Source organism: Homarus americanus, unplaced genomic scaffold (genome assembly GCF_018991925.1).
Source record: "Homarus americanus isolate GMGI-L3 unplaced genomic scaffold, GMGI_Hamer_2.0 scaffold56241, whole genome shotgun sequence".
In the NCBI taxonomy this organism is placed as follows: domain Eukaryota; kingdom Metazoa; phylum Arthropoda; class Malacostraca; order Decapoda; family Nephropidae; genus Homarus; species Homarus americanus.
This window is the reverse complement of record NW_024740202.1, coordinates 3,749,133-3,776,556: the sequence shown is the minus strand read 5'-3', so window position 1 is coordinate 3,776,556 and position 27,424 is coordinate 3,749,133. Positions and strand designations below refer to the sequence as shown.

At 42.5% G+C, this 27,424-nt stretch overlaps 1 protein-coding gene across 1 annotated transcript in view; it reads left to right on the top strand.

Annotated features, from left to right (window-relative positions):
* The window catches only part of LOC121875251, a gene marked incomplete in the record, with an annotated part of 29,583 nt that extends 3,802 nt beyond the window's left edge, over positions 1 to 25,781 (top strand). The window contains 7 exon segments of the mRNA XM_042379712.1: positions 3,886 to 3,939; positions 11,252 to 11,437; positions 17,882 to 18,140; positions 18,619 to 18,759; positions 18,895 to 19,073; positions 19,933 to 20,095; positions 20,285 to 25,781. Coding sequence (XP_042235646.1) covers positions 3,886 to 3,939; positions 11,252 to 11,437; positions 17,882 to 18,140; positions 18,619 to 18,759; positions 18,895 to 19,073; positions 19,933 to 20,095; positions 20,285 to 21,451 — 2,149 coding nt within the window.
* Between the last annotated feature and the right edge of the window lie 1,643 nt (positions 25,782 to 27,424).

Sequence of the window (27,424 nt, the reverse complement as noted above, 5' to 3'; positions counted from 1 at the left end):
TAGCCATAAAACAAGTTTATAAATTAAAGAAAATAATTACAGTGTGTTTAATATATTACAGTATATTATAGATAAATAAATAAACAAATAATTCCGTAAGTCTATTTCAAGTAAATGGAAAATAAGCAAACAAATGTTATTTACCAAGACCCCTCCCTCTGGCTCAGGGTGAGATGGAGGGTAGATAAGAAGGCTATTTATAGCCCGTCTTTGCGTCTGAAGTGGCCAGTACCCTAATGCACCATAAATAATTCATTTAACATTTATTTTTTGTACATAGAATATTCAGTACATGACTGCGATTATAAAATAGTGTGAATGAGTATATTAAATATACCATAAGTATATATATATATATATATTTAAAAGATTAGTAGGGTCATTACCTAATACCTGATATACTCCTCTATATATATACACCTTGTTTTGTACTTCTCCTTGGTCTGTATACACTGAGATGTAGATTACAGCCTTGGGAACCGTGTTTTTTTCTTCCTTGTGGTTATCAGCATATACCTAGATCATGCAAGTAAATCACTAGCAGAGTGTAGCATTATACAGCATATATATATATATATATATATATATATATATATATATATATATATATATATATATATATATATATATATATATATATATATATATATATATATATATATATATATATATATATATATATATATATATATATATATATATATATATATATATATATATATATTTATATTTGTGTAATAAATGTATGTTGTAAGTACGTAATCTTTTTCACTCAAATCCTAATGAAACACCACAATTAGAATACGGTGGTAGCTGTTGTATAAACAGTCGGAACACAGTCCCACCACCGAGACGAGGGAACACTCCCACCACCGATCGTCTCGTGCGAAGCAAGCGTATAAATTAAAGAAAATACTTGCAGTGTGTTTAATATGTTACAGTATATTATAAATAAATAAATAAACAAATAAATCGGTAAATCCATTTCAAGTAAATGGAAAAATTTTACTCGACACCGACATTAGTTCCAGTTACCGGTAAATAGCAGACGCTTAAGTGACGTCACTAGTGTTTACACTACACCAGCGGGTAACATTTGATGACATTACTTGAAGTGAATTGGACTTATTTTAAAAAACCAAGGATGGTTGGTAAAGGACTACTGAGTCAGTGGGTAAGTGTCACATTTGGGGTACCGGTCTTATACGTACAGCGAATAGAGCTCAAAAGCTACTTTTTAAATGGAAATTTGGGGGGCCGTCTTATGCACCCCGTCGCCTTATAGGCCGAGATATACGGTATATGTCAGGCTATCCCAAGAGTGTTAATATTAAGTTCTTACTCCTAGAAACACTGTTGGTTAATTCTTTACAAACAGAATTAAAAATATATATAAAGTATAATATGTTAACTTAGAAACCCACAGATGATCTACTAATGTCAGACAGGATTCATTATCTATGACTAAAATACTGTTTTGAGGTTAACTTAAGGCAAAGAATAGGTTGTGACTGTGCTGCCAGGATGGAACCTTTTATTTCACACCTCAATGTTTGGCCAATAATGAAACTTTTTAGATTACGGTACAGGTACAGTATCCCCCAATTTACAGTCTCCCTATTTATGATATTACACTTGAACAATGGTGTTGTATTAAGACTGCCCCTCCCCTTCCCCCCTTCCCCCCCTTCCCCTCTCCCCCTATTTACGGTAAAAAAAATTGCATGAATGCTGGTTATCGTCCGGCCAAAATTGCTGACATGTGGAATATGGAACACATCGCCCACTGCACTCGTCAGCTGCGGTCTACCCCCATGCGGCCATCCAGTGCACTACAGTCCCATGCTTTGTTCCATGGTGATCGCATACGAGGTCTGTCCAAAAAGAAACCGAACTTTTTAGAAAACAAATTTATTGCTTTACTTACAACTTAATCAGACTTGTCTCCTTCAAAGTACTCCCCTCCACTGTTGATACACTGCTCCCAACGATTTTTTCCAGTTCTGGAACGCGTCCTGGAATGCGTCTTGAGGGATCGTGTGCAGGTCTCGTAGCGAATTTTCTTCTAACTCTTCTATCGTTTGAAATCGGCGACCTTTTAGGGTGGATATTAACTTTGGGAACAAAAAAAAGTCCACAGGGGCCAAATCCGGAGAGTAGGGCGGCTGGGGGATGATAGTCGTCTCGGTCTTCGCCAAAAAGTCACAGATAAGGAGCGACGCTTGAGCAGGTGCATTGTCATGGTGCAGCATCCAGGTCTTGTTTGTCCACGCCTCAGGCCTCATCCTTCGCACTGCCCCCCTCAAATGCTTCAGGACCTCCAAGTAAAACTCTTTATTGACTGTGACCACGTGGAACAAACTCATGATGAACGATGCTCTCCAATCAAAAAAGACGATCAACATCACCTCCACATTTGAGCGACTCTGACGTCCAGATTTGGGATCGTCTTCAGTGGATGTTCTTCCCCTTTTGAAACGCTGATACCACACATGACATTGCGTACGGCTCAAGCAATCCTCCCCATAAGCCTGTTGCAACATTTGAAAAGTCTCCTTAAAAGTTTTTCCCAATTTGAAACAGAATTTCACGCAAACACGTTGCTCTTCAAGGTCCTTTATTGTTCAACTTGCAACAAATCGCCAAGTGCACTAAACACACGTGCAGCTCGATGACTAATTGACCCTGGCGTGATGCGGCTAGTGTTAGACTACAGGTCAAGGTCACCGCCACACAGAGCACCCGTCGCGAGCACGCTGTGCCGGCTCGTTGGTGCGCTATTTAAAAAGTTCGGTTTCTTTTTGGACAGACCTCGTATGCCCATGATCATATAACTCAATGATTATTATCAGTCAGTATCTCTGTTGTTACTTATCATTTATTTTCTCCTTACACTGATTTGTATTCGGTTTTTGTGAATGTACAGTGCTTTTGCTCTGTTTTTGTGACTGTGAAGTGAGCAGTGTAACTCTGAAGATGATTATCAAGCGTGTTGCTGAGGCTTCTGTGTCTGGGAAGGCCAAGGCACCCAGGAAAACAGTGTGGCTGTACATGTGATGACGACCTGGCTTATTCTTAATGATGTGGTGTATTATTATTGCAGGGTTTTTTTTGGGGGGGGAGGGGGTGATACATGTGGGTTTCAGACTGGCTGGGAGCATATCCCAGAAACATAACCCCGTCGTAAATCGGAGGAACCTGTAAAGGTGATAAAGAGTGAGTAAAATACCAGATGTAGTAAGACAGGTGATGTGACTCTGGCTGTCAGTAAAGACTCGCTTCACCACCACAAAAAAGTGTAATAAAAGTTGTTTATCTTCAACTATCAGGAACACGTTAAGGTCCATCTGTTCTTGATTCATTTAATGCATTTTTTTTTTTTTATTATAGATAAACAGAGCCACTTGACAGCCATCATGCAAAACAGTGTTGTAAGAGGCAGTGAAGATCTAAAGCTCAAGTTTGGTAGGGAGGTGTGGGTGGCGTAGAGGCTGGTCATATACAGTAGTATGTTCTGACCGTCCAGGAGGGGCAGTATTTTAAGAACAGTACTCAGTGTAGACTCTAGGGGTTTGCTGGCCGAGTGGATTTGGCAGTCACCACTTGTCCTAATGATCGCTGGTTAGATCCTTGGGTATCCCTATTCTACCCAGCTGTAAGTGGGTACCTGATTATACAGTTGGGAAAATAACAAGTAATTATAGTGCCAACCACACTGTACCAGAGCCTTAGTATACAGTGTACAGTACTGTACTGTATTTACTTGACCATAACCCCCCACCCACTGGTCTTTGGTAGGTGGCATTGGTGATGGTCTAATGTCCCTCCACCCAACAAGAGCCAGGTAACTCGCCTTGTTTACATTACATTACTTTTCCCTCCCAGGGTTGTTGACTTTGATGGAGTAGTTGGAAAAGGAACATTGGACAGAATGTGCAGGTTAGTTATATTTGTTGTTTTATCATAAATATGGTTAATTTTTGGAAGGAAAACTTTCATATCTACTTCAATCAGCTCATCTTACCAGATATGATAGTCAGTGCTACTCTTTATAGGAAATATCAGTCAAAGATCAATAAACTTAACATAAAATTTGATATTAATATTTATTTTGTCATCAAATTTTGCAAACAGACTGAAGTGAAATGAATGATGCATTACATAAATGGGTTATTATATCAGAGGTTGAAAGCTGGCATGATACTGTCTTGGGGAAGCTTGTGTGTTGGTAGGAGGAGAGTTTTGACACTGTGTCCTGGAGGCTGATATTACTGTTGTGCCACTGTGTTAAGGAGAGGTGTATCTCCCCAACACTGTGTTAAGGAGAGGTGTATCTCCCCAACACTGTGTTAAGGAGAGGTGTATCTCCCCAACACTGTGTTAAGGAGAGGTGTATCTCCCCAACACTGTGTTAAGGAGAGGTGTATCTCCCCAACACTGTGTTAAGGAGAGGTGTATCTCCCCAACACTGTGTTAAGGAGAGGTGTATCTCCCAACACTGTGTTAAGGAGAGGTGTATCTCCCCAACACTGTGTTAAGGAGAGGTGTATCTCCCCAACACTGTGTTGGGGAGAGGTGTATCTCCCCAACACTGTGTTAAGGAGAGGTGTATCTCCCCAACACTGTGTTAAGGAGAGGTGTATCTCCCCAACACTGTGTTAAGGAGAGGTGTATCTCCCCAACACTGTGTTAAGGAGAGGTGTATCTCCCCAACACTGTGTTAAGGAGGTGTATCTCCCCAACACTGTGTTGGGAGGATGTATCTCCAACACTGTGTTAGAGAGGTGTATCTCCCAACACTGTGTTGGAGAGGTGTATCTCAACGCTGTGTTAAGGAGAGGTGTATCTCCCAACACTGTGTTAGGAGAGGTGTATCTCCCCAACACTGTGTTAAGGAGAGGTGTATCTCCCCAACACTGTGTTAAGGAGGGTGTATCTCCCCAACACTGTGTTAAGGAGAGGTGTATCTCCCAACACTGTGTTAGGAGAGGTGTATCTCCAACACTGTGTTGGAGAGGTGTATCTCCCCAACGCAAAGTTAAGGAGAGGTGTATCTCCCAACACTGTGTTAAGGAGAGGTGCATCTCCCAACACTGTGTTAGAGAGGGTGTATCTCCCCAACACTGTGTTAAGGAGAAATATCTCCCCAACACTGTGTTAAGGAGAGGTGTATCTCAACACTGTGTTAAGGAAGGTGTATCTCTACACTGTGTTAAGGAGAGGTGTATCTCCCCAACACTGTGTTGGAGAGGTGTATCTCCCCAACATACACTGTGTTAGGAGAGTGTATCTCCCCAACACTGTGTTAAGGAGAGAATGTCTCCCCAACACTGTGTTGGGAGGTGTATATACACTGAGTTAAGGTGTATCTCCCAACACTGTGTTAGGAGAGGTGAGTCTCACACTGCGTGTTAAGGAAGGTGTATCTCCCCAACCACTGTGTTAGAGGTGATCTCCCAACACTGTGTTAGGAGAGGTGTACTCCCCAACACTGTGTTAGAGAGGTGTATCTCCCCAACACTGTGTTAAGGAGAGGTGTATCTCCCCAACACTGTGTTGGGGAGAGGGCCTCCAACACTGCAAGGAGAGGTGTATTCTCAAACACAGCAGAGGTGCATCTCCCCAACACTGTGCTTAGGAGAGGTATTCTCCCAACACCAATGTTAAGGAGAGGTGCATCTCCCCAACACTGTTACAGAGGAGTATCCCCAAACACTGTAAAGGAGAGGTATTCTCAACACTGTGTTAAGAGAGAGTGTATCTCCCAACACTGTGTTAAGGAGAGATTCTCAACACTGTGTTAAGGAGTGTATTCCAACACTGAAGCAGAGAGGTGATTCCCCAACACTATGTTAAAGGAGAGGTGTATTCTCAACACTGATGTTAAGGAGAGGTGATCTCAACACTGCAAGGGCGAGAGTGCCCCACACTGCAAGCAAGGAGAGAGTTTCAAACACTGCAAGTTAGGGAGAGCACCAAAATCACCAAAAATATGAGGAGTGTGTATTCCCACAAACATGTGATTCAGAGCCCAACACTGTAAGGAGAGTGATATCCTCAACACTGTGTTAAGGAGAGGTGATCTCTCAAACCCGGGAAACACTGTGTTAAGGAGAGGTGTATCTCCCCAACACTGTGTTAAGGAGAGGTGTATCTCCCCAACACTGTGTTAAGGAGAGGTGACCCAACACAGAGAGTAGCCTCAACACTGTAAGCCCAACACGAGTAAGAAATTCCCCAACACTGTGTTAAGGAGAGGTTTCTCAAACACTGTGTTAAGGAGAGGCGTATCTCACAAAAACCAACACTGTGTTAAGGAGAGGTACCCAACACAGGAGAGGTTCTCAACACTAGAGAGTATTTCAAACAGAGAGAGGTATCTCCCAAAACTCAAAGAGGTGATTCTCAACACTGTGTTAGGAGAGGTGTATCTCCCAACACTGTGTTAAGGGGAGCCCCCAACACTGTGTTAAGGAGAGGTATCTCTCAACACTGTGTAAGGGAGGTGATCCAACACTGTAGGATCCCAACACTGTGCAAGGAGAGTGCGTATTCCCAACACTGTGTTAAGGAGAGGTAGCCTCTCAACACTGTTAAGGAGAGGTGTATCTCCAACACTGTGTCCTAAGGAGAGGTATTCTCCTAGGTATTCTCCTCAACACTGTGTTAAGGGAGAGAAAATTTCTCAACACTGCAAACAAGGAGAGGTGGCCTCAACACTGCAGCAGCAGAGAGGTGAGTTCTCAACACTGTGTTAAGGGAGAGGTATTCTCCCAACACTGTGTTAAGGAGTAGTATTCTCCCAAATACTGTGTGTTGCGAGAGAGCCCTCAACACTGCCAAGGAGAGGTACTCCAAATTGAAGGAGGAGTGTATTTCACCAAAAGTCAAGTAGGTATCTCCCTCAACATCAGTGTCAAGGAGAGAGGTGTATTCTCCCAACACTGTGTTAAGGAGAGGTGACCTTCCCCAACACTGCAAAGCACAGTGAGAGGTGGCCTCCTCAAACACTGTGTTAAGGAATTTCTCACCAAGGAGAGTGTATTCCCCAACATGCCAGTGAGAGGGTATCTTCCCACCACTGCAGCAGGAGAGTAATTTCCCCAACACTGTGTTAAGGAGAAAATTCTCAACACCCTGCGTTAAGTGAGAGTGCATTTCCTCAACACTGTGTTAAGGAGTAGTGCGGCCTCTCTCAACACTGTGTTAAGGAGAGGTGTATTCCCCAACATCAAAGGTTGGTGAGGTGGGGAGTTACCTCGTGTTATGATGAGTGTATCTCCCAACACCGTGTTAAGGAGAGAGGAGTCTTCAACACCGGTGTTGGAGGAGGCATTCCCAAATAATCAAAAGCCAAGGTTATCTCCCAAACACTGTGTGCCAAGGAGATGTATTCTCAAACACTGTAAAAGTTATGAGAGGAGCCTCAACACTGTGTTAAGGAGAGGTGCATTCTCAACACGTGTTAAGGAGAGGTGTCCTCAAACACTGTGTTAAGGAGAGGTGCATTCCTCTCAACACTGTGTTAAGGAGAGAGGTGAGCCTCCCCAACACTGTGTTAAGGAGAGTGTATTCTCCTTCAACACTGTGTTAAGTGAGGTGGAGTCTCCAACACTGTGTTAAGGAGAGGCATCTCCCAACACTGCGTTAAGGGGAGAGGTGTATCTCCCCAACACTGTGTGTTAAGGAGAGGTATCTCCCAACACCGTGTTACAGAGAGTGCATTCCCCAACACTGTGCTAAGGGAGAGGTATTCTCAACACTGTGTTAAGGAGGTGGCCTCCCAACACTGTAAGCTGGGAGAGGTGGCCTCAACACTGTGTTAAGGAGAGGCATCTCCCAACACTGTGTGTTAAGGAGAGGTGTATTCTTCAACATCACTGACTGTGGTGTTGGGAGAGGCACCTCCACTGACTGTGTTAAGGAGAGAGCCCTCCTCAACACTGTGTTAAGGAGAGGTGTATCTCCTCAACACTGTGTTAAGGAGAGGCACTCAAATCGCGTTAAGGAGAGAGGCATCTCCAAATTAATCAAAGCAAGGAGAGGCACTTCCCCAACAATCAGTGCTGGCATGTGCATTCCCAACACCTGTGCCAGCCTGGAGCAGAGCCCCTCAACACTAAAGGAGAGGTATTCTCAACACTGCTAAGGGGAGCCTCAACACTGTGTTAAGGACATGCGGACCCCTTAACACTGCAAGCAAGGAGAGGTGGGGGAGCCCCCCAACACTGTGTTGGGTGAGAGGTATTCTCAACACTGTTGGCGAGAGTATTCTCCTCAACACTGTGCAGTGAGAGGTGGTTCTCAACACTGCAGCTAAGGAGAGAGCCTCAAACACTGTGTTAAGAGAGGCATTCCCCTTAACACTGTAAGCAGAGGTGATTCTCAACACTGTGTTAAGGAGAGGCAGGTCTCCCAACACTGTGTTAAGGAGGCAGGAAAGCCCCTCAACACTGTGTTATGAGAGGTGCATTCTCAACACTTGTTAAGGAGAGGTGGCCTCAACACTGCAGCAGTGAGGTGTATCTCCCCAACACTGTGTTAAGGAGAGGTGAGCCTCAACACTGTGTTAGAGAGGCGTATTCCAACACTGTGTTAAGGAGAGGGGAGTCTCCCAACACCGTGTTAAGTGAGCAGGCGCACTCCTAAACACCGTGTTAAGGAGAGAGTCCTCCAACACTGTGTTAAGGAGAGGTGCATCTCCCAACACTGTGTTAAGGAGAGAGCCCAACACTGTGTTAAGGGAGAGGCATTCTCCCCAACACTGTGTTAAGGAGGAGCAAAGATCTCAACACTGTGTTAAGGAGAGTATTCCCACTGTGTTATGAGAGATCTCCCAATGACCGTGTTAAGTGAGAGTGCGATCTCCAACACTGCGGGTTAAGGAGAGGTATTCTCAACACTGTGCTGGGGAGAGTGCATCTCCCAACACTGTGTTAAGGGGAGAGGTGGGAGTTCTCAACACTGTGCAGAAGCCCCAAACACCGTGTTGGGAGAGGCAGCCCAACACTGTGTTGGTGAGAGGTGTATTCTCAACACTGATGAAAAGGTTAAGGAGAGTAGCCTCAACACCGTGTTAAAGGAAAGGTAGAGCCTCTCAAACACCGTGTTAAGGAGAGTGGGTGGCCTCCCAACACTGCTAAAGAGAGGTGGGTTCTCTCAACACTGTGTTATGGGAGAGCATCCCCAACACTGCAGTGCCAGTGAGAGGTAAGATTCCTTCAAACAACTGTGTTTAAGGAGTGCGTATTCTCAACACTGTTAAGGAGTAGTGTGGCCTCTCAACACTGTGTTAAGTGAGAGGTGCATTCTCAACACCGTGTTAAGGAGAGGTGTGATCTCAACACTGTGTTAAGGAGAGGTGCATTCTCTCAACACTCTCGTGTTATGAGAGGCAAGAGCCCTCAACACTGTGTTAAGGAGAGGCAAGTATTCTCAACACCGTGCCTCAGTGAGGAGTTCCCAACAAGTGACAGTATCCCCAACACGTGCCTGGATGAGAGTGGTGATTCTCAACACCAAAATGGCGAGAGTATTCCCCAACACTTTCAAAGTTAAGGGAGAGGGTGGGGAGCCCCCAACACTGTTAAGGGAGAGGTACCCCCAACACTGCAAGCTAAGGGAGAGGCCTCCCCAACACTGTGTTAAGGAGCGGGTGCATTCTCAACACTGTGTTATGAGAGGTATCTCAACACTGTTAAGGAGAGGCACTCCCAACACTGTTAAGGTGTATTCTCAACACTGCCAAGCGTAATCTCCCAACACTGTAAGTTAAGGAGTCTTCAACATCAGGTTAAGGAGAGGCCTCAACACTGTTAAGGAGAGGTATTCCAACACTGTAAGCTGGGGGAGAGTGGGACCTCCCAACACTGTGTTATAGAGAGGTGCATTCTCAACACTGTGTGTTGGCATCTCAACACCTGTTAAGTGCTGAGAGGTGGTCTCCCCAACACTGTGTGTTGTCGAGGTAAGAGCCTCAACACCAGGAGGTGTGCATTCTCAACACTGTAAAGGTGTATCTCCCCAACATTCAGGTGTTAAGGAGAGGTATTTTCCTCAACACTGTGTTAAGCAGTGAGCCTCTCAACACCGTGTAAGCTGGGGAGGGCATTCCCACCGACTGTAAGCATTCTCAACACTGTGGTGTTATGGAGAGGCAGACTTCAACACTGCAGCTACACAGGAGAGGTGTATCTCAACACTGTGTTAAGGGAGAGGTGTATCTCCCACTGTGTTAAGTGAGAGGCAGAGCCTCTCTGACCCTCCCCAACACCACTGCTGGGAGGTGGGATTCTCAACACTGTAAAAGGAGAGGTGTATCTCCCCAACAAGTTAAGGAGAGGTGGGAGCCTCAACACCGTGTTGCTGAGACCGTATCTCCAAACACTGTGTTAAAAAGGAGGTGGAGCCTCCCAACACTGTGTTAAGGAGAGGTGTATTCTCAACACTGTGTTAAGTGAGGCCTCCTCAACACTGTGTAAGTTAAGGAGAGGTACCAACACCAATGTTAAGGGGAGGGTATTCTCCCCAACACTGTTAAGGAGAGGTGCATTCTCAACACTGTGTTGGCTGAGAGTGTGATTCCCAACACCAGCAGGAGGAGGTGTATCTCCCCAACACTGTAAGTTACGGGAGAGGCAGTATCTCCTCAACACTGTGTTAAAGAGAGGTGTATCTCCCACCGACTGTATTGCTGAGAGGTGAGCCTCACCGACTGGTGGGTGTTAAGGAGGAGGTGCATCTCCCCAACACTGTGTTAAGGAGAGGTGATGCCTCCCAACACTGTGTTAAGGGAGATGCATTCTCAACACTGTGTTAAGGAGGTGTACTCAACACCAAGCTAAGGAGAGGCATCTCCCAACACTGTGTTAAGGAGGAGGTGTATCTCCAACACTGCAAGTTAAGGAGTGTATCTCCCAACACACCAGAATTTTTGTACATGCTTATTTTCACGGTTCAATTAATAGCATCACAAGACATTAATAATAACATAATATCAAAACACACACCAGGAATTTTTGTACATGTTTATTTTCAGGGTTCAATTTCATAGCACACACACACACACACACACACACACACACACACACACACACACACACACACACACTAAGAGAAAGAGATTCCAAAAACTGTATATTGCATTGTAGTTCAACTCTGAAACCTTGAGATTATCCCTTAATAACAAGCATCATTGTTAAAAGAAATGAGAAGCACAAGTATTTGTGGTAAATAATTGTCTTACTTCCAGTTATAACTATTCAGTTGGGATTGTGCAAGATGAAAAAAGGACCTGGACCTCTGTGGCTCGCACAATGGCCCACGAGATGGGCCACAACCTGGGCCTAAATCATGTTGAGGAGAAATCCTGCCAGTGTTACAATGATGCCTGTATAATGAGTCCCGGAGGCAATGTAAGAGATGGTGCTGGAAGCAGGTAAGAGATGGTGCTGGAGGCAGTGTAAGAGATGGTGCTGGAGGCAGTGTAAGAGATGGTGCTAGAGGCAGTGTAAGAGATGGTGCTGGAGGCAGTGTAAGAGATGGTGCTAGAGGCAGTGTAAGAGATGGTGCTGGAGGCAGTGTAGAGATGGTGCTGGAGGCAGTGTAAGAGATGGTGCTAGAGGCAGTGTAAGAGATGGTGCTGGAGGCAGTGTAAGAGATGGTGCTGGAGGCAGTGTAAGAGATGGTGCTAGAGACAGTGTAGAGATGGTGCTGGAGGCAGTGTAGAGATGGTGCTAGAGGCAGTGTAAGAGATGGTGCTGGAGGCAGTGTAAGAGATGGTGCTGGAGGCAGTGTAAGAGATGGTGCTGGAGGCAGTGTAAGAGATGGTGCTGAGGCAGTGTAAGAGATGGTGCTAGAGGCAGTGTAAGAGATGGTGCTGGAGGCAGTGTAAGAGATGGTGCTAGAGGCAGTGTAAGAGATGGTGCTAGGGCAGGTAAGATGGTGCTGAGGCAGTAGAGATGCAGAGGCAGGTGGGGAGATGGTGCTGGAGGCAGTGTAGAATGGTGCTGAGCAGTGTAGAGATGGTGCTGGAGGCAGTGTAGAGATGGTGTAGGGCAGTGTAAGAGATGGTGCTGGAGGCAGTGAGATGGTGCTGAGGCAGTGTAAGAGATGGTGCTAGAGACAGTGAAGAGATGGTGCTGGAGGCAAATTGCTAGCGGAGATGGTGCAGACAGTGTAGAGATGGTGCTGGAGGCAGTGTAAGAGATGGTGCTAGAGGCAGTGTAAGAGATGGTGCTAGAGGCAGTGAGAGATGGTGCTGGGCAGTGTAAGAGATGGTGCTGGAGGCAGTGTAAGAGATGGTGCTGGAGGCAGTGTAAGAGATGGTGCTGGAGGCAGTGTAAGAGATGGTGCTGGAGGCAGTGTAAGAGATGGTGCTGGAGGCAGTGTAAGAGATGGTGCTGGAGGCAGTGTAAGAGATGGTGCTAGAGGCAGTGTAAGAGATGGTGCTGGAGGCAGTGTAAGAGAGGCAGGAGATGGTGCTGGAGGCAGTGTAAGAGATGGTGCTGGAGGCAGTGTAAGAGATGGTGCTAGAGGCAGTGTAAAGTGGTGCTGGAGGCAGTGTAAGAGATGGTGCTGGAGGCAGTGTAAGAGATGGTGCTAGAGGCAGTGTAGAGATGGTGCTAGAGGCAGTGTAAGAGATGGTGCTGGAGGCAGTGTAGAGATGGTGCTAGAGGCAGTGTAAGTGGCCGGTGCGAGGCAGTGTAAGAGATGGTGCTGGAGGCAGTGTAAGAGATGGTGCTGGAGGCAGTGTAGAGATGGTGCTAGAGGCAGTGTAAGAGATGGTGCTGGAGGCAGTGTAGAGATGGTGCTGGAGGCAGTGTAAGAGATGGTGCTGGAGGCAGTGTAAGATGGTGCTGGGCAGTGTAAGAATGGTGCTGGAGGCAGTGTAGAGATGGTGCTAGAGGCAGTGTAAGAGATGGTGCTAGAGGCAGTGTAAGAGATGGTGCTAGAGGCAGTGTAGAGATGGTGCTGGAGGCAGTGTAGAGATGGTGCTGGAGGCAGTGTAGAGATGGTGCTGGAGGCAGTGTAAGAGATGGTGCTGGAGGCAGTGTAAGAGATGGTGCTGGAGGCAGTGTAGAGATGGTGCTGGAGGCAGTGTAAGAGATGGTGCTGGAGGCAGTGTGTGAGATGGTGCTGGAGGCAGTGTAAGAGATGGTGCTGGAGGCGTGTAAGAGATGGTGCTAGAGGCAGTGTAAGAGATGGTGCTGGGCAGTGTAAGAGATGGTGCTAGAGGCAGTGTAAGAGATGGTGCTGGAGGCAGTGTAAGGATGGTGCTGGAGGCAGTGTAGAGATGGTGCTGGAGGCAGTGTTAGAGATGGTGCTAGAGGCAGTGTAAGAGATGGTGCTAGAGGCAGTGTAGAGATGGTGCTGGAGGCAGTGTAAGATGGTGCTAGAGGCAGTGTGGTGTGCTGGAGGCAGTAGAGATGGTGCTGGAGGCAGTGTAGAGATGGTGCTGGAGGCAGTGTAAGAGATGGTGCTAGAGGCAGTGTAGAGATGGTGCTGGAGGCAGTGAGAGATGGTGCTGGAAGCGTGTAGAGATGGTGCTGGAGGCAGTGTAAGAGATGGTGCTGGAGGCAGTGTAAGAGATGGTGCTAGAGGCAGTGTAGAGATGGTGCTGGAGGCAGTGTAAGAGATGGTGCTGGAGGCAGTGTAAGAGATGGTGCTAGAGGCAGTGTAGAGATGGTGCTGGAGGCAGTGTAAGAGATGGTGCTGGAGGCATGTAAGAGATGGTGCTGGAGGCAGTGTAAGAGATGGTGCTGGCAGTGTAGAGATGGTGCTGGAGGCAGTGTAGAGATGGTGCTGGGCAGTGTAGAGATGGTGCTAGAGGCAGTGAGATGGTCTGAGGCAGTGTAAGAGATGGTGCTGGAGGCAGTGTAGAGATGGTGCTAGAGGCAGTGTAAGAGATGGTGCTGGAGGCAGTGTAAGAGATGGTGCTGGAGGCAGTGTAAGAGATGGTGCTGGAGGCAGTGTAAGAGATGGTGCTAGAGGCAGTGTAAGAGATGGTGCTGGAGGCGTGAAGAAGCAAAGGATCTACAGGTAAGAGATGCTGAGGCAGGTAAGAGATGGTGCTAGAGAGAGATGGTGCTAGGCAGTGTAGAGATGGTGCTGGAGGCAGTGTAGAGATGGTGCTGGAGGCAGTGTAAGAGATGGTGCTGAGGCAGTGTAGAGATGGTGCTGGAGGCAGTGTAAGAATGGTGCTAGAGGCAGTGTAAGAGATGGTGCTAGAGGCAGTGTAAGAGATGGTGCTAGAGGCAGTGTAAGAGATGGTGCTAGAGGCAGTGTAAGAGATGGTGCTGGAGGCAGTGTAAGAGATGGTGCTGAGAGGCAGTGTAGAGATGGTGCTAGAGGCAGTGTAAGAGATGGTGCTAGAGGCAGTGTAGAGATGGTGCTAGAGGCAGTGTAGAGATGGTGCTAGAGGCAGTGTAGAGATGGTGCTAGAGGCAGTGAAAACAAGAGATGGTGCTGAGGCAGTGTTAGAGATGGTGCTAGAGGCAGTGTAGGAGGTGCTGGAGGCAGTGTAAGAGATGGTGCTGGAGGCAGTGTAAGAGATGGTGCTGGAGGCAGTAAGAGATGGTGCTGGAGGCAGTGTGAGAAGTGGTGCTGGAGGCAGTGTAAGAGATGGTGCTGGAGGCAGTGTAAGAGATGGTGCTGGAGGCAGTGTGAGAATGGTGCTGGAGGCAGTGTAGAGATGGTGCTGGAGGCAGTGTGAGAATGGTGCTAGAGGCAGTGTAAGAGATGGTGCTGAGGCAGTGTAAGAGATGGTGCTGGAGGCAGTGTAGAGATGGTGCTGGAGGCAGTGTAGAGATGGTGCTAGAGGCAGTGTAAGAGATGGTGCTAGAGGCAGTGGAGATGGTGCTGGAGGCAGTGTAAGAGATGGTGCTGGAGGCAGTGTAAGAGATGGTGCTAGAGGCAGTGTAGAGATGGTGCTAGAGGCAGTGTAAGAGATGGTGCTGGAGGCAGTGTGAGAAGTAGTGCTAGAGGCAGTGTAAGAGATGGTGCTGGAGGCAGTGTAAGAGATGGTGCTGGAGGCAGTGTAAGAGATGGTGCTGGAGGCAGTGTAAGAGATGGTGCTGAGGCAGTGTAAGAGATGGTGCTGGAGGCAGTGTAAGAGATGGTGCTAGAGGCAGTGTAGAGATCAGGAGGCAGTGTAAGAGATGGTGCTAGAGGCAGTGTAAGAGATGGTGCTGGAGGCAGTGTAAGTGGTGCTGGAGGCAGTGTAAGAGATGGTGCTGGAGGCAGTGTAAGAGATGGTGCTGGAGGCAGTGTAAGAGATGGTGCTGGAGGCAGTGTAAGAGATGGTGCTGGAGGCAGTGTAAGAGATGGTGCTGGAGGCAGTGTAAGAGATGGTGCTGGAGGCAGTGTAAGAGATGGTGCTGGAGGCAGTGTAAGAGATGGTGCTGGAGGCAGTGTAAGAGATGGTGCTGGAGGCAGTGTAAGAGATGGTGCTGGAGGCAGTGTAAGAGATGGTGCTGGAGGCAGTGTAAGAGATGGTGCTGGAGGCAGTGTAAGAGATGGTGCTGGAGGCAGTGTAAGAGATGGTGCTGGAGGCAGTGTAAGAGATGGTGCTGGAGGCAGTGTAAGAGATGGTGCTGGAGGCAGTGTAAGAGATGGTGCTGGAGGCAGTGTAAGAGATGGTGCTGGAGGCAGTGTAAGAGATGGTGCTGGAGGCAGTGTAAGAGATGGTGCTGGAGGCAGGTGAGAAATGGTGATACGTTCTTATCATGAAAGATAGTGAGGGAGAGGTAGATTGGGGATAAGTTATGTGAGACAGGGAGAAAGGAATAAGACATAAGAGAGAAATGATGATGAGGGAAGGAGGAAGGATAAAAATCAGTTCATCAATACAGTATAAACAAATCAGATCAAAAGCTTTTGTAGTGCTTGTGTAAATATTCAGGTTTATTACGTGGCAGTGGTTTATGGAATGCAGCAAAAATGTAATGGCATTATTAAGAGTGTTAATAGTGTAGGAGGAAGCAGGGAAGGGGACTCAAGTGATGTGAAATTACCAACCATAGATGAAGGTCCGGCAGGTTGTTACCGGTAGAAATGTGAAACTAAGACAGATGCTGTAGTGTTACAGTGACGGGGTCATGTAGAGGAACAGTGTTAAGGCAGTTGAATATAAGGTAATGACCACGGTCGTACACGTCAGTTAATGTAAGATCGGACGATTCATATTACGCTCAATAGCCCACAAAACATGGAGCTATGCCTTCTTTATCGAGTCTCCCATCTGAGGCGTCCATTGTCTCATCGCTCCCTAGCTTAGGTGCCGTTCATTTTCTCTGACTTCTTGAAACCAACTTCTGTATAAAGTGAATTTGAATGTGAGAGAGAACACCATTGTTTTGAGTCAACTTAGATATGTCTGATTACAGTTAAAGCATTCAAGATCCTTTGTGAGTGATGTTGAAAGCTTCAACTGTCTTTATTGTTAGTAACACTTGTCAAGTAAGTGAGTGTCGAGTCTGACAGTACAAATAGCATCCCGTCATATCGTCCTTGGGGATAGCCAGGAGTTTGTAAGTACTACTGAAATTAGATCATTTTGATGCCCAATAGTTAGTCTCAGTTGTCTATTCAAGAAAGCCATTAATCTCCAGAAAGAACATGTCAAACTCCTTATCTCCCAAATCTCAACGTATACCTATAGAGGGTCCTTGTCTAGAAACTTGATGCAAGAGTAATGCGATGCTTATGAGTGGTCACTTCTAATATATCAGAATGTCACAATGATATGAATAAAACTCAATATGTAATATTTTAAAATTCACTAATCTTTTTTATGCTACTTTTATTTTATGGCCAGGAACTAAAAATACCAATCAGCAGCAAAGAGGATAAAGGTAAAAAGTAAATTAAAGGTAAACCAGCGGGCAGTACCTACCCACACTTGATGAGCTCTACCAGTATGTCTAAAGAGAAATGCTAACTTGATCTTAGCTGTTGGTAAAGTAAACAATTCCTATCAGGGTCTCAGTCTTGTTGTATTTTCTTCTACAGTACAGTAGGGTCGGGATATATTATGACTTTATATAATGATTTTTTTTATATCGCATTTACCAAAATTATCTCAATTTTCCTTTATATAGCGATAATTTTTTTTATTTCGTGAGGGAAATTAGCAGGAAATTTTTCAAATGTACCGTAATGGCAAACAAATGCGTTATTTGCTCACCAGAGGCGCCACCGTGGCTGTTCACAAACGCATTCACGCTCGCCCACTCAGTCTTTCTGAGTGAGTGACGAGAAAGCAGCCGACTCTGCTGCAGATTACGACTTCTAAGGTGAGAGTAAATGGGTTGCTAGTGACGTGAAAAGTGAAGTGAAGATAATGGAAAGCTTAATTGAAAAGATTTAATACTGTAGCTAATATTTTTGGTGTTCATTTATTTAGGTGTGGGATTGTCAAGTGAGGATGGCAGTGTGGCAACTGCTGCAGAGTCTGGTGTTTCCAGGATGGTGCGTCAGCTGCCGAGTCTAGTGTTCCTTGATATTAATATTGAAATGGCCTGTTGTTTCCGAGTCTAGTGTTTATTGGTGCTCGAGTTAGTAAGAAAATGAACTCGTTAAGTTAAGTTTAGTCACTTTTTTGGCCTCCAGAACCTAACCCTATTTTCCCCATTGATTACATGTAATTATATATCGCGATTTAGTATATAGCGAACATCGTTGGACCTTATCTCGCGATATATCCCGACCCTACTGTATATGGTGGTAATAGTCTACCTTGGTATATACTACATGTAGACTAATAATCTACCTCAGTATACACAAACCTACATGTACAGTAGACTATAATTTGTCCATAACAACACGAGTGGGATGGATCAAGTGAACTGGATTATTCTATTGAGAGTTTTGTATTCCACAGCTTGATGACGGAAATGAGCTGGAGTTTGTGCAGCAAGGAAAACATCACCAAGAGTATCAATAAATATTCTTTTGACTGTCTAAAGAATATACCAACACAGCTGTACTCTGGCAGCAGCTGTGGTAATGGTGTAACTGAAGAAGGTGAAGAGTGTGACTGTGGTCCCTCAGAGTACTGCAACAACCCATGTTGCAATGCTCTCTCTTGCAAGCTGGTCACCAATGCCACATGTGCTACAGGATCATGTTGTGACACTGATGTGAGTTTGTTTGAAATATTCTGCGTAATGATTGAAGGAGAAAATTTTGATTATTACAAGTATAGTAGCAAGTTTGTCAGAAAGACTTAGAATTTTAAATAGCTTTTTCTACCTTTAAAACCACAGTACAGTATCTCTATCCCATTCACTCACTTTCTACTATCTTCTTCCATCTCATGATCATTGTTCACATAAATTTCCTCTTGATCCTGGACTGCCATATACAGTACAGTACTCCTGGCACCATCACTGTCTAGTGGAGTACCTTTGGGCATGGTGCCTGAATCCTGTTGTTAGGATTATACAGTGTTGTCAGATTATATTTCAATGTTGGTTTATATATTTTTTTTTTTCAATCTCTAAAATATTTTTCAGTTGTCTTTCATGTCAAGCATTTTTATATAAAATTAACGTGTAGAGAAACACTGTATCGTGTTGCGTTAGAATATCAGAATAACTTGAAGTATATTCCTTACAGACGTGCAAACCCAAGACAGCGTGGACTGTGTGTCGTCCTGCCAAGGGCGAGTGTGATGTCCCTGACTACTGCTCTGGGAACTCGGAATTCTGTCCACTTGATGTGTTTGAAGACGATGGAGCTTACTGCAATGGAGGAAAGGTCAGTACTTGTCCTCACCAAGAAGGTTTGTATGTGTCCAGGCTGGATGTGTGTTACTGAACATTTTTAGTTAATGTTTAATAGAATTTTATATTATATTGATCCTCCTCCTTATTAAAGATATGAGTGTTTCAGGGCTACTGCTACAAGGGAGAATGTGGCAGCCATGAAGGTCGGTGCCAGCATGTATTGGGTAGCAGTGCATCGGCAGGTTCACCCCAGTGCTACACCCAGTCCAACACACAGGGTAACTATGCAGGCAACTGTGGCATCTTGAACGAAGACAGCAACACACCACTACCTTGTTCTCCCGAGTTAGTTACCAGCCTCTTAATTAATGGTTGTTTTTTTTTTGTTTTTTATGGATAACTTTAAATTTGTGTCTGGTGATGACAGAAACATCTGTGGTCTTTTGAAGTCATGTCAACAACACTCTTTAGTCCTTTTCTGGCAGTTCGTCTGTAAGAGAAATTATTTATACAGTACTGTCCTCTCTAAGATGACGTCAAAATCACAGTGGCACTTTTGGAGTCATGACAGTACTTGTCCTAATGATTCTTAAATTTTTTTATTTAGATTTGCATTGCTAATTACAAGCAGTGCCAGATATAGGAGAGTTGAGAGGGTGTAGATGAACAGAGCCCCCCACATTTTGGGGCCTCCCAACTTTAGATATAGTTAAGAAAATATAAAAGCTAGCTTCTTTAGGTTTATTTTTAATATATCATTGGCTACTTAGTTTTTCCATTAATTGGCACCCATGTGGGGGGGGGGGGGGATATAAGAGAGGATACGCCATTGATTATTTAGAAATTTAAGGTAAAAATAAATTTCCTATATTCTTTGCCAAGGGTAATCAATGAATTTTTTGGGTATTTTACTTTTATAAGACGACAGCTTGTGAGTGTGTGGCTCAGTACCATCTATGATTGTTTGATGGCACTTTGTGGTTTTTTTGTGTTATTTTGATTTACAAAATTAGTTAAAACACATTATTTCTAATTTTGAGAGAAAGGGGTTTATCTGCCCAAATATTACCCTATCAGCTGTAATCTTGAAAATTTATATTTTATTCAGAATATCAGTACAGTACAGTCACTCTTATTGTCCCAATTCATGGAGTCAATCTGATATCAGTTTTTGTTCCATTTTCTAAGACTGCTTTTCCTGCAGGGATTCCCTGTGTGGTACACTTCACTGCTACATAGACGGTGATGATGTGAAGCTCCCACATGGCATTGTTTCCTTTGGTGAATGTAAGACTATTTTGTCTTCAAACAATTATCCTCCTAGCTACTGGCTCTCACCTAATGGTGCTTCTTGTGGTCCTGGCAAGGTAAGTCAACTTATGGTATTTTTTCTTGTATGTTTATATATAGGCATCACTGCTTCTTGAATTAATATAATCACTCAGATATACTTTTAATGCCTTATAATATTTACTTTTCATTTATTTGATATCTGTTGATTTCATTTCTTGCTCTTAATTAAGTTTACTGTATATGCTATCACAACTGTACTACAGATGTGTGTGAACCAGAGATGCATATCCATTCCAAGTTCAGTCCCGGGAATGATATTTGCAATGGTGGTGTTCCTGCTGTTAATATTGTTCTGCTGTTTGTGGGAACACATGCAGCAGTGGTGGAACAAACGTGGACGTGAGTGGATAGGTCCAACTTTCCCCTGTTGCGCTCGCTGCCTTGACTCCTGTTGCTGTCCACTCGTATCTAAAATCTGCCAGTGGTTGATGTCCATTGGCACCAGTCGCAGACAAAAGAAACCTAGTCAAAAAGGGAGTGCTTTAGAGAATGGTGTAGCAAACGAGAATTTAGTTTCTGAAGTGAATCAGAACACAACTGAATCTTGGGAGATCAATCCTTGGGGTGATGAAGATGAGCAGCAGCTGGCAGTAAGAACTGTCACATACACGCCAAAGAATATTAAAGTTCCTTCAAACTCAAATATTTTACATCATAACACAATAGACCTGAACCACTCGGCACATCATAACTCATTTACAGTGGCTCCTGAATCTGCATCGGTTGAGGTGCCAATGTTGAATCACTTAAATTCTGCCAACTACTGGCCCAGTGTTTCACTTACTAGAGGACAGTTGCCAGAAAGCGCACCAACATCACCACACACCCTCGGTGATGAAGACGTCATAGATAAACTATCAAAACTAACACAAAATCTTACTATTCTGGCTGGAAAGGAAGACGAACCATCTAGGCATGATTCAAATTGCACTGATGGAGGCTATGAATCTTCATACAAGATACATCCGCAAGGATCTTGTGACTCTCCAGTGAAACTTGTACCAGTAAGGAAAGCTCCGCTGCCCCCTGTACAAAAACCAACACAGGATGGAGGGGGAACAGACAGTATTATCTCTTCAGTACCTGTTATGCCTTCAGGAGCACATCTTACCATGTCTCAGAGTCCTCAACCTTCCATTACCCACAAAAAAGTAACTGCCACAACTCAAAAATCAAATCCTGACTCTCCTCCAAGACCAGAACCTGAAGTACCACCAAGACCAGAACTAACCATATCCCCAAGACCAGAGCCCAGTATACCCCCAAGACCAGAGCCCACTATACCCCCAAGACCAGGGCCTGATCCCAAAGAACAGAATTTGCTGTACTTCCAAGACAGAAACCTGTTGTGCCTCCAAGACCATAAGTAACTGTGCAGAATTATTGGCCTAATCTATTTTTTGTATAATACAGTATACACTGTCTTAGTTTCATACGTTGCCAACTCACCTGGAAAGACTGAATAGTTATTGTGTGGTCTAGACTTGATGAATCACTGGCTGTGTATCATGTGGTGTGAAATACCTCACTCCTCCAGAAGCTCCATTTTTGAGTGGTTGTTGTGGTGAAAGAGTCTCCAGGCTGCCTTGTCACTACACATCTTCTACACCTTCTCTGTTGCCTTTATCTTCTTAATGTATTGTTCCATCTTTCCTTATGAACAGTTTCCCTTAGCACCTATTACTGTGCTCTAAATCCTCCTCACCCTCTTACTCAGCTATCCATATCATCTGAAAAACCTCTCTTCAACCACCTATCTGGAGACTTTCATGCCATCTGACATAATTATTATCTTCTCTCTGTGTTTCAGTACTTTTGTCCTAATGCTATCCAATTCTTGGACTTTGTTATTTTTATTAATTATATACTGCAGTTCTGTGCTATATGTGCTATTTAGCTATTTCCTTCCTCCCATCTTTAATTCTAGAGCTCTTGCCTTTATATACCTAGTACTGTATTTGATTTTTCATTCTTGGTGATATAAAGTTATAAACACACACTGGAAGGCCATGGGATTAAACTCATGTCTGGGAGTTGAGAGCATTACAGTACCAAGATATATAACTTGTTTTTCAGGGGGAGACCACACAACAGTCAGTGCAATGAGTTATTTTAAGTTATTTAATGCATGAGTTACTTAATATGTACAGCTTTTGAGAATCTCTGAAGGATATTAATTTTATAATTTATGTAAAAGATGTATTTTTTATTTTATTGTTGAGACAACAAATAAAATATACCGAGTGTAAAGTAACATTGTAATAGTCACAATACTTAACTCATCAAAGCCTAACAAAACAGTTAAAAATCAGATACAGTATTTATGATAACTTATCACAACAGTCTAATTTTGACACTAATTCAAATAAAATGCTTTGACAAAAGGAAATATCTTTAACAAAGCAAAGATTCAAAGCATTTGAAAAATTTATAATTTGATCTTGGGAGATCTTTTTGCTTGATATTTACAGATCAAGACCAGTGTATGAAGTTAAGGGGTTATATCACAGGATATGAGTTACCATGGTACAGCACTGTACTGTGTTTGGAATGTGTGTAAAAAAGAAGTAATTTATTTTGTCTCTCTGAGACTAAAGATAAGTGTCAAGCCACATTAAACCCCTGAACTTCAGTTTGTACAAAAATTCATGTGTGTTTGGGAGTTGCATTTCCTCAAAGTTTAGTGAAGGAGGTTGAATACAGTGCTCACCACACTACCAGTATCCACAATGCCCCTAATGGGCCATCAGGCCAGGAGGACTTGCTTTCACTTCATCAACCCAACACATCTAATATGATTCCTAAAGGAAGAAACAGTACAGTAATTTTAATATGCCTTTCACTACCATAATTGCCTTGCTTTAACTTAGGCTTGAGCAAACTAAAACCAGGGAAAAGTTGGATAATGGTCACTGTTTAATTCAGTATGTGTATACTACTGGGTCTACATAACATGAGCCACAAGTTCAGTTAATTGTGCAGTTAGCTTGTTTCTATTATCCGTCTTGTTACATTTACTCCAGTAACCAGGTAGCATTGTCAGTGTTCAGTGCAAGGTTCACCTCTTTTGGTCCGCTGTGATGACGGTTGAGGACAAGTGAACTATTTCAACTTGTGATACCACTAATGTTGAGTGTATACATGGTGCTGAAGAGTTTGTCTCTTATTATTTTAGAAGAGTTAGTATTATCATGTTTCAATCATCTGTACTGTATGTGTGAAAGCTGCTTCCAAGTACAATCATATAAAGAAACTCAAGTCCAGTAATGTGAGTATGATAAATATTATGAAAGTTAAATAATGTACAGTATGATTGAAAATATTTAAGTTTTTTTGCTCATCTCTTTGACTTTTAACAGTGCCAAAGTTATATACAATTTTGGCCTTTTTCACTATGTTTCTTTAAAAAGAATTATGCTTGCAGTATGAAGAGTGACTAATTTTTTTTTTTTTTTTTTTTTTTTTTTAGGAATAGGCCAGTATAGTATGTAGATATAGAGCATGATTGTACAATACACTACAGTAAACCCATATTATTTGTGGGTTAGTTTCCAAGGAATGGCACAAATAGGCAAAACTGCGAATACCTGCAGCAACTTATACTACCTTAGTGCACTACTGTATTCCTATACCAAACAACAAACCAGCTGCGGCACCACTCGTCCTCTCTTTTAACTTGTCTAATATTTCAACTTTCTTTCTCAGGGTCATCACTGACATCTACCTTTTACATTTCACTCCACTAGCATCACTAGCACTGACACTAGGCAGTCTTTTAGGGGCCATTTTCACACAGAAACATTGGTTGAGCGCAAACAGAGGGAGAGAGACGCTGCAGGTGCATTGTTGATTGTGAGAAAAGGCTTGCAAGCTAGCCACCATCTGCTTACCGACAATTGTCAAAATTGCGAATCGCAAACCCGCGAATTGTAAGGGTCTACTGTGCTGTATAATAACAGCTGAGAGTAAATCTTCACTGTTGTCATAATTGTGTGCACGCTTTTGTTTATTTAAATCAAGTTGATATAAATCATTGATTTAAATCAAAAGTTTTTTTAGAAATCATTGATTTAAATCACAGTTTGGTTTTTATATGATAAACGTAAAAGGAAGGAAGTAAAAATTTAACATTTGCTAATACAGTATGCTGTACAGTACAGTACGGTAAGATACAGTATGGTACAATGCAGTAAGGTACAGTACGGTATGGTACAGTACAGTACAGTGCAGTAAAGTACAGTGCAGTACAGTACAGTATTGTTATAAACTAATCAGCCAGATTAATAAAGTATCTTATGCCTTTATCACAGTAGCCTACATAATTTAACACAAGAAATCTTCACCTTCATAATGTTCACTATTAAGTGTTTTCACAAAATAAATTACAAGTTTAAGATAAGTAACTTCACTTTGCTTACCTTACATTGTACTGTACTTGTACATATTTCAAACATGTAAGGGCTATAGTCAAGTATTAAAGACACTGATAACTTGTTTTAGGTTTACTTTAGAGTTACAAATAAAAAAAAACCCAAAACCAACAAAATCACAACACTTTTGGATACAACATGACATTTAATATTTATAACAATCAAATTCTAACATCTCTTAGTCTTTGCTACATCACACATTGCAAACAACAAGTTCTGATATAATTAAGCATCTTTGTCACCATGGCCAGTGTCTGCATTTAAAAACTTAAAAATAAAGACATGTGTTCTGCTAAATGATGTTATCACTTGCATGGGACTTTTATTTTTTGTATTGTGGACTTTGTGTGTGATTTTTTGGATTTTTCACAAAAGACGTTATGCTGTCTTTGATATTGTTCACATCAAAGTAAAAAACTCCATTGAACAGAGCTTCATCTTTAATCCCTTGTGTACATGGGTCTCTGTAAAATTGTCTGGTGTTGGCCAAATAAATTAAGAAAAATGGTGTCCAGTAGTGAAGGAGTTAAATGCAAGAAGTCTCAAGTGCATTGTACTTAATGTTGAGAAGAAATTTCATATAATTAGGAAGCTTCAGAATGGATTACCATTAAGCACTGTCATCTACAGTCAAAAACTAGACTGATTACTACTGTAACCATGATTCAGGAGAAACAAGTGAATGCCACTCTCAGAGGTCAATATTGTTATGAAGGTGATGAAGCTAATCCTGGCGTGTACCAGCAGGAGTTCCTATCATGGTCTCTGTGTGTCCTGTGATAGTTTTCCCTTCATTTAATGTAGTTTTATGTTACATTATAGATTTAGGTCACATGAAGAGGTTGTTCTGTACAGATATGTTTTCTTTTTCCTCACAACATACAGTAAAGGAACATACAGTACCGTATTTAAATGTACAGTATTAATGAAATAAATAGGTGAAAGGTACATCACTTGCCAAAATTAAGTTCAGCAACAACAAAATTCAATACTAAAATGACGAAATGACTAATGATTTCAATTTTGTACATAGGTTAGGTTAGGCACACCCACCAGTAAAGACAAACATGGTGCAGAAAATTGAACGGAGACCCAGAAAAATTTATAAATAATTAACGTTATTCTGTGACGGATGAAACACAAAACCTTAGTACAGTAAGTCTGTGTATAATGGAGAACTACATAGTGTTTATTAACAATATTATGGGATATTTATTATGTAACTTTTATATGTATTTATCTTGTGGTTTGAAGTAAAATAGAACTCAAGTGTTGCTCTTTACCACAACCTATAAAGTTGATGCAATAAATATTAATTTTGTGCAGTACTGTATTTAAAATGTTATCCAGTAATACCCACTTAGCATTCCTGGAGAAGAGAGAGCTAACTGAATCACTGCTAAAAGAGGTCCATATACCATGTATATATTAAAGGTACTGTATAAGGAAATGTTTTCCCTAATGCCATCAAAGTTATCAATGGGTGACATTTGGGTACTAGTAAACACAGGGTTACAGTATTTAAGTGTTTATTTAACTAAATCCGTCTCTTCATCACCGTAAGGAGTAGAATAGGCGGCCTTTAATGATGAAGGTGGTGGTGTCCATCGTAACTGACTATTGCACTACACCAATGTTACAATAAAGATGTTTTACCATCCATAGAATCACTGTAGCAGACTCACAAGTCAATGACATGTCTGGGAATTTTAATTTGCCATCTTTTTATTTATTTTATTTTTATTTATTTATTTTTATTTTTTTTTTTGGCGGGGATTAGCCCACCCGGGCACAGGTCACTGACCCACATCGGGGCCTAGGGGTGAAAATGTAATAATAATAATAATACAGGTAATAACAACAACAACAATAATAATGATAATTAATAAAAGTAAATACAAATTACTGTATAACTAAAAATAATAATAATAATAATAACCATAAATACAAAAAAGAAATCAAGGGTGAGAAATAATGTATGTACAGTGGTCCCTCGGTTAACGAATGGTTCAATTTACGAAATTTCGGTTAACGAAATCCTTACGACAAACATGTTTTGTTGTGAGCATCAGCTGATGGGCTAGTCTGCCATTTCAGTAATCTGTTCTATGTTTACATTTGTTTCCACTGGAGTAAATATCAAGAAAGTTGTGCTCTTTAATATTTTTGTATTTTTTATATTACAATTATTAGTCATTTTAAATTTAGTTAACATAATGATAATATATGCAGTACAGGGAACTAGTTTTTTGCGCGCCCATCAGCCACTTGACTCAGCCACCAGGCGTCAGTCTGGCTTTCTTTACAGTGGAGTGAGCATCAATTTTGTTGGTGTCTTGAATATTTTTGCATTTTTACATTAAAATTGTTGGTCATTCAAAAATTTAGTTAACATATTGATAATATATAGCGCAGTGCAGTGTTAATTTAAATAAAATAATCTTGAATTACACCGAGTGAACTTAAAATTTTATTGGTGAAACTACTGCATCAAGCATGGGTCCCCTGGAAGGTGATTTCTCCTCCATCCCCACTTCCTTCTCTTCTCCCTTCTCCTCCACTTCTAATTCCCATCATCATCATCAACCAGGAACCTTCTACATACACACCTCAAAGTAAGTGTACTTTACTACATTTATTTTTTTACTTTGTACAGGTAGTTCTGCTATAACGCGATAATTGTGTTCTTGTAAAATATCGTGTTATAGAAAATCGCGTAATAGAAATAACAGGGCTTATGGAGAAAATAGGGTTAGGTGCAGATTACTCGAAATCGAAAAAATTTAGTAGTTAGCCTAACACAAAGGATAGCACAGTCTAAATAAATGTTACATTCATATCTAATAATGAAATCATACAGTAAATTTAACACTTTACCTTGAAAAAATATGAATGTAACTTGATGGGGAGAAG